Genomic DNA, 7,890 nt, shown 5'->3' with positions numbered 1-7,890 from the left:
TATGTTTCTGTTTTAGTTCTTACTTTTTCAGACTTTCAGAATTGTGAAAAAAGCATAGTTGGCTATTTTAAATGTTAATCTGACAGTTCTGGGCTTTTAAGTGGAGGGCTGAGATAAATTTATTAGTGCTCTCTTTTTTTTTCTATAATGTTTCTTTGTATAATGTCATTTTTTTTCTACTTTTCTTCTGCTTCTATTTTCTTAACTTCGTTTTATAAATTGGTCTTCTTTTTCCTAATTATTTCATCTTCCCAAGTTTTTAAATTTAAATTCTCTTTTTCTAACCTTCAAATCACTGGAAATCTTGATTCATGGCTACTGAATCAAGTTTAACATCTTAAACTCCCTTTAGAAAAAGAAGATCGTAGAACACTTTCTTATTCCACTTCCTATAGTTGTTTCTAGTATTTTAGTACTATGCATTTTGAACCTTCACAAATTAGAATAATTATTATTTTATGGAAACCACATATTTGCCTAATGCCCCTCTCCTGTGCCATCCTTATTATATCTCAAATATTCTTTAAAGGTTATTTTCCTTTTTCCTAAGGTATATCCTTTAGAAATTCTCAATTTGAACAGTGTTATTCTCCCTTCGGAGGAAGCTTTCTGAAGTGTTCTTTATAAATGTTATCTCTTGGTGTCTCTCTAGAATCCAATTGTGTCCTACTACTTGCAGGATAAACTCCTGGTACTTTAACTTGTCAAATATAACCCTTTCAGACGTGGACAATTTACTCCTGTAGCCTCAGTTCCTTTCTGGCTCTATTAATTCAGATACCTGAATATCACACACTCTGAGGCCACTCAAATTCCAAGTCCATTTTTTTCTCTCTTCCTTTCTTTCCTCAACTTCTTTACCGAGTTAAAACCTAATTCTGGGTTTCCACAGTAACTACCTGGCGTATTTCTACAGCATGACATCGACTTTTATTGTACGGCAATCCTTAATTTCTTCTTCTGTTAAATTACGAAGGCGTTGTCTTCTCTGTATTTCCTAAACCAGGTACTTTCATAAGAGGGAGGAGCTCAACAGGTTTTAGGTGCTGTAATAAAACTGCACAGCAACATTTCAACACCATTCATTCCCTTTTCGACCTAAAATTTCCAGGCAACTTTCAGTTTCACTTCTATTATTTTTCTTTCACCGACCAAAAGGTCTTCTACTCTATTTCCTCTCGCCACTAAGACCAGCTTACTGAGAAGACGCGCAGCCCCAAAGAACCCTTCATTCTCTATGCGCCCTTTCAGTCTTCAGGTAAACCCCTCACCAAGGAAGCTACGTCAACGACCTGACGTCACGCGCAGCGCTGGCGTTCCTCCGTCAGGCCCTCCAGTGAGAGAGCCTGCTTGCGTGTCTTTGCTGCTGTTCGTTGGGGGAGGCTGAGCTCCGCTGGTACTGAAGCCTAGCCACGACGAGAGTCTGAGGAGGGCCCCGCAAACCCCAGCCTCTGCAGAGTAAGGTGACTCGTCCGGGACAACGCCTGGTGGAGGGACCACCCCCACGCGCTCCCCGCGGTCTCCTAGGCAACGACGGTGCGCTAGGCCGGGATTGGGTGGGGGCGCGCGTACGCCATGCATGTGTTTGCTTGAACCTGGAGTAATGGCAATGGACGTTTGATTCCTACAGAGGATGGCCTACTTCTCCAGCGAGGACGAGGCCATGCTGCAGGCGATGCTGAGGCAGTTGTTCCAGAGCGTCAAGGAGAAAATCGCGGGCGCGCCCTCCCTGGAGTGCGCCGAGAAAATCCTCTTACGTCTGGAGGAAACTGATGAAAATTTTCACAAGTAAAAAAATTGCTTTTAAGTTTTAAAGTAAATAAACCATTGATTGACCCGGAAAAGGTTACGATAAATAGTGAAAGAATATTCATTTGATTATAATTGTTAAAGTAGTTACTTGGAGTCCCAGTTTTTATTTGACCGGTTGCCGAATTTGTCATTTCTTCTTTACTAATTTCCTAAAACCTCTTCCTCCTTTATGTTTTGAATGCCACAACCAACATATCCTAATTTTTCATTTTCTCTCCTGAGCCACACCGTAACATTAATTAAAAATTATCTTTATTCTTTTAAGAACAGTTCTATTTCAAGTTTTTGTCACTATAGTTAAAAGCAGTGATCCCCGAGATCCTTTTACCTTGCTGATCTGTTATTCCAGTGCTTTGACCTATTAACCACTCTGAGCACTGCAAGGGAATACTTACTGATGGAAGGTAGCTTTCTCTGGTATAGAAAGAGGAGGGCACACATGGAAATGGCTGTGGTGCATGTCAGGATTAAAAATGCCATTGAAGAGGTAGAGAGCTCTGCCTTTGGAAGCAGTAGACAAAATTTGTGCATTTGCTGTAGGTCTTGAAGGACTTTTAAAAACTGAAAAGATTTTAAGATCTTGAACATTTTTAGAGATTTGTGTTTTCTCTCATATAATTTCCGTTAAACCTCTCAATTTAAAAATCTGCCTCCAAGTGCCTTTGTTGTTGTTGTTATAAGTATTATTTGGCAGTACTGGGGATTGAACCCAGGGTCGCATGCATGCTAGACAAGTGTTCTACCACTCAATTACATCCTTAGCCCATTTTTTTTTTTTTTTCTTTTGAGACAGGGTCTTGCTAAATTGCCCAAGCTGGCCATGCATTTGTGATCCTCCTGCCTCAGCTTCCCTCAGCTTTAATTGGTTATCTCTTGATTTATTATGTAGACAATGGGATGTAGAAAAATTGGAACCCTCTCAAATACAAGTTGGGTTATTAATGTTTGTAAGTTAATGTAATGATAGTTTACCTCACACAAATGCACGTCAGGCATTAAATTTTGGGTTTATTTCTGGTTTTGAACTCACATGTATTTGTTTTAAAAATCCATGTTTTACTAAGTCTTTTCTAGGATGATATTATTGAAATTTGTTCATATCAATAGATATTCAAGCTCATGTACATGAAGGTTTTCATCCATAATGATGTTACCTTTTAATATTTCCAGTATATGTAGTTAATTCCCCTTTTAATTGTTTTTCATTGGTTCCTTTCCTCCTTTGCTCTTGATTTGTCATGCATAGTAGAGGTTTATTAATTTTGTAGTCTTCTCAAAGAGCCAGCTTCCCTCTCCTCTCATGTGTTTATTTTTTGCTTTCCTAATTTTAGCTCTTCGTTTTTTTTCTTGAGAAATCTTTTAACCTTTTATTGCAATGAATCCTTAGCTCATTAATTTGTAGTTTTGTTCTTTTTTTAGTGTAAACATTTAAGGCTACACACTTGCCTTTACATATTGCTTTAGCTGTATCAATTTTAAAATGTTTTTTTCAAGTTAGAATTGAATCATTGCAGGTGCTCTAAGAGGTCTAATGACTTTTGTAATTTACTCTTCTTCAACAATTTGTTAGATTAAATAAATACTTTCTGAATGAAACAGTTAATAGTTAAGGGATTTATTTGTGGCATGCCTGAAAAGATCCAGGCAGACTCTAAATTATAGCTTGTTTGTAGTTTTAAAAGTAAAATTTACAAACTTAAAAGTAGATTGTGATATTAAAAGAAAAGATAGTAAAAATCAGAATGTGTTAATGGTGTTGGCCTGAGATCTGTGTCTTAGGAGGAAGGAAGTCTCTTATGCAGGCAAAGAACAGAGGATGATGCCCTTGACCTCATTGTAGAATCTTACAATCTCAGAATTGGATGGCATCTTGTAGATCAGTTATTCCAGGGGCTTGTATTTCCATTTTTCTTTTCACAAACCTAAGTCTACTTGAATGCTTAATGTTCTTGAGTCAAGGTATATCTTATTTTCAAGGTCATATGTCAGAATTTTTCTTTCCATCTCCACTATCAGAATATTGATTTCTTAAGTCCATGTGATGTCTTATTATTAGCAAGAAAAATAATCTTATTAAATAGGCTTATAGGGGAAGCTGAAATTTCTGGGTTCTTAGTATTTTTGTAATCAGATTGTTTTAAAGTTAATTGGGTCAACAAATAATGTAATTTCAGGTAGTATAACAAAGTGGGAAAAATGCAGTAATTTGGGGAGAAACTAGTGCAGCCCTAGTTAGGATTTGTCTCAGGGGACTGCTAACCTAGCTCTGCTTTCTGTATTTTTTTCCTACTTGAACAATACACATTCTTTAAAAAATCCAAACTTTTCTTCTTTTCTTTTAAGAATGGCAGCAAGTATTTGAGATCTGTGGGAGGGGGAAAAAAGTGAGTGCACCTTTTTCTTTGTGTATGTATGTGTTGTGTCAATTTTTACACTCAGACTGGCCCCCTAAAAAACAAACAGCACTGGTTTTAAATCTGGATGCACCAGAATCAGCTGGGGGCCACTTAAAACAAAACAAAACAACACTGACACTTGAGCATTATCACAAATGAATCAAAATCCCCTTGGGGTCTTGGCAAGAAAAGGGGAGTGGAAGAGCCTGGACTTTTTTTTTTTTTTTAAAGAAAAAACAAACACCCTCTAGATATTTCTAATATTCAATCAGGATTGAGAGTACAGAGTTAGAGCATAGTTAATTTGCACTTCATTGAGAATAACGGTGCTTTGTTGTTTTTAAAAATACCTACACACTCTAATGATTCTAATAGTCCCTAATGCAGAGGATTACTTTTGTAGCCTTCTCATCTGATATAATTTTTGATTTGATTTGGGAGGAATACAATCATATTTATTGAATTGTGCTTTTTTTCTTTGTTTTACAGGAAAATTTGTCAGCAACTTTTTAATTAATGAACTTTATTGTGCTTACGTGATAACTTCAAAAAACCCTTTATACTTTAAATTACATACCTATGTAGAGAAATTATCAAGGATTATATGTGTGCTTCTATAGTTAATGCATTTCTAGTAACTATCATGAGTCAGAAACTTGTGCCTAAAATGTTGTAGGAGATGTGAAATACTCATTCCTTCTATTATATCGTCTTTCGTATCCTGATTATACATACGATTAAGTTTGTCTTCTAATCCTATGATTCCAAAATATAATATGTTATAAGCATTCCCAATATCATCATTGTAATTCACATCTTTCACTAATAAAACACCTTTTTAAAACATCATTAGTGATAATTTTTTATAGCTGTTTGAAATACACTTTTCTTGTTTAAACAGCTAGAAGAGTGATTCATGAAACAACCTTGTACTAATTAGATGATTTATGATCTTATGTTTAATAGTGATCTCTGTATCCGCATATTTTAATATCTATTTTCTGAACATGTCAGAAATTCATCATGGACAAATCTACATTAATAAGGTTAAAGAAGAAAGAATGGAAAATTGAATGTTATTTTACCCAACTTGGTGATCCTTTCCTAGATAAATATGAAAGATTTCATATTTATCATTCGAGAAAATGACCATGTACATTGCTGTGTATTTTAATTGAGCTTTTTCTGTTATGTGACATCCACGTATCTTTTCTTATTAGCAAATAACTGTCCTTGTAGGTTTAAGAGTCCCTGTTTGAGGATTTTTTTTCTTTTTCTTTTTTTTTTTATACTGTGGATTCGACTCAGGGCCTTCTGCTACTCCCAGGCCTTGAAGAATATTTAGAAAAACATATTTTGCATTGATTTATCAATAGTGTCTTAGAAATCCCAATTTTATTTTTTTTCTCATTAAATTGCTTTTAAAGTGACAAGGTTAATAAAACATTTTTAATATATTGGGTAAGAAAAAATGTCAAGGTATAAGAGAACTCTACGTAGTAAACAGATGTTTTTACATTAGAATTGTCATTATCACTAAGTATTGTGACTATAGTTTAGCAAGATCATATATTTTACCTAAGTTTGCAAGATTGGTCAGTATACGTTTTGGAACTTAAACCTGAGGTAAAATTGATTTAGAGATTTCTAGAAGTATAATAATGTATTTATTATTATAATAAATATATATTACAAGTATAGAAACTTGTTTATTCATTGTATTTATAGTCCTGTGCTTTCTAGCACAATTAGATTGTGTTATGTCTGAAAATGTTAACACAGAAATGTCTGAAAGAAAAGGGGCTGAATTGTAGCAGAATTTATACCAATTAAGCCTCATAAGGATATTCTAAAATATTTTATTAAATGTGATGTAGATTTTTGAGATCAGTTTATATTTCCTAAACAGGAAATTTAAACAGAGGAGATTGACCAGTATTTTTAGCTGTCAGGGTTTCATAATGCTTTTTGAGTGAGGGTATTGGAAGGTCTAACTGGCATGTTTCAGGCCATATTCAGTCAGTTGATATGTGTTTTTTTTTTCTTTTTTTCTTTTTTTTGGCTAGCTTGAAAAATAAGAGTAAAAGCAATATTTAGAAATTAGGAGAAAAACTTAACCAGTTTTTCTGGCTTTTTAAAAAACATTGAAAAATTAACAATTGACATATTTTTTAAGACAAGTGGCTGAGCCATGTCGAATGTTTCCCTTGAGTTGCTCCGTGTCTTATTTGGTTCATCATGGTCTCCTTTCTTTTTCTCTTGTGTATAGCTTGTTTTTCTTTACCTGTCTACTTTCTCTAACATCTGTGTTTCCAATCCCTGGAATAAATATAGGGATCTTTTGAAAGTCTCTTTCAGTCATTCAGGGCTTTATTTTCATACAAAATAAATAGAATATTTTTCTACTTCCCCAATAATTTCTTAAGATGATGCAGTGGGAATATTTGATTAAAAAATTTGTAGTTACCTTTGATTTTTTGGATTAGATGTGGACTTCATAAGAGCCAGCAGATAGCATTGATAGTATCAGGATTACAATACACACAAAGCACCTAATTTTTCAGTACTATTTCTCTCAGTCTCATTGCAATGGTATTCTATCCTGGTCACCATAATAGAATAGCAGTATTTCTAGGATCTTGTGGGATATTACTGTGAATTTGGACAATAAAAAAACCAACACAAGATAAATTGTTGGATGAAAATTTGGAATCTTGGGAACCCAAAGAATAAAATGGCCCACTTGAAGAACTCTCTCTTTTAATGAATTTAGGATTGAAGGCTTTCAGAGTTTTCCAGTGATTGATGTCAGTAGAGCATTCATAAAAGCCCAGGCAACCTAGTAGTCCTTGTATGGTAAAGGATCTTACATCCCTGGAATTTTAGTTTTTAGAAGATTCTTTGGAAAGGAGCTATAACGTCTTAAGGCAAGATTTAACTTTGAGGTGTTTGGATTCATTTAAATTGAAGATGAACCAAAACTTTTAAGCACTTGGAATATCTTCTGGAAAATATTATTAGAAAAAAAAGCATTTAGCTATTCAAGTTCTCAAAGAGTAGATGAAAAATATTTCTAGTATATTTGCTATTTACACCTGAAGTTAAGTGGTGGTGATTTGTTTTTGATGTATCTTATTTTAGAGTGATATTCTCTTATTAAGTTTTTTATAAATTTTATAAATTATTAATTTTATTAATGGTCTTGTTATATGTCTTCCTGGCCTCAATTATAAAAATATCATTTGTATTGTCTACTGGTTGGGATGTATAACAAAGTATACATAGAAATTATTTTTCTCAGTTAAATATTTCTCTTAATTGCTTGATTTTTGTCACAGAGATGGGGCTGATAAAATTAAGGAATAGGATAATTCTGCCTTTCCACAGGTCTGTAGAATTAATTTTTAGGGAGACACTTCCTTCAATTTCAGAGACATAATTCAGGTTAGTTCCATCTTTGACTTGCTGCTGAATATCTCAGAGAAGAAAACTGGAAGAAAACTGGTGTGTTTGATTAACTTTGGGTAGAGGTGGTCAAGGTAGTTGCTAGGTAGTTCCAGTCTTCTATTTTCTTACATTCACCTTTCCTTTTCCCAGTGTTAACAGGCTGGATGTAGGATCACAGTGGTTGGGCTGAAATGATTATGTATTCTAGGATTTTTTTCTCATTTTTAATAACATT

At 34.3% G+C, this 7,890-nt stretch overlaps 1 protein-coding gene across 8 annotated transcripts in view; it reads left to right on the top strand.

Annotated features, from left to right (window-relative positions):
- The first annotated feature begins 1,098 nt into the window (after positions 1-1,098).
- Tbc1d32 (TBC1 domain family member 32) overlaps positions 1,099-7,890 on the top strand; it is a 206,970-nt gene continuing 200,178 nt past the window's right edge. For 3 of the 8 annotated variants that reach the window (XM_046467007.2, XM_058586254.1, XM_058586250.1), the window contains exons 1-2: positions 1,101-1,536; positions 1,631-1,788. In XM_046467007.2, coding sequence (XP_046322963.1) covers positions 1,634-1,788 — 155 coding nt within the window. In that variant the 5' untranslated portion in view covers positions 1,101-1,536; positions 1,631-1,633. Of the gene's footprint in view, positions 1,537-1,630; positions 1,789-7,890 lie in introns of all 8 variants that reach the window. The other 5 variants (XR_009228837.1, XR_009228836.1, XM_058586253.1 and 2 more) reach the window with 4 other exon arrangements.

The sequence above is a fragment of the Marmota monax genome, unplaced genomic scaffold (assembly GCF_021218885.2).
Source record: "Marmota monax isolate L192 unplaced genomic scaffold, Marmota_monax_Labrador192_F-V1.1 WCK01_AAM20220418_F8-fsc00140, whole genome shotgun sequence".
Classification (NCBI taxonomy): Eukaryota; Metazoa; Chordata; class Mammalia; order Rodentia; family Sciuridae; genus Marmota; species Marmota monax.
The sequence above is the reverse complement of the archived record's forward strand: the minus strand, read 5'-3'. Positions and strand labels throughout refer to the sequence as shown.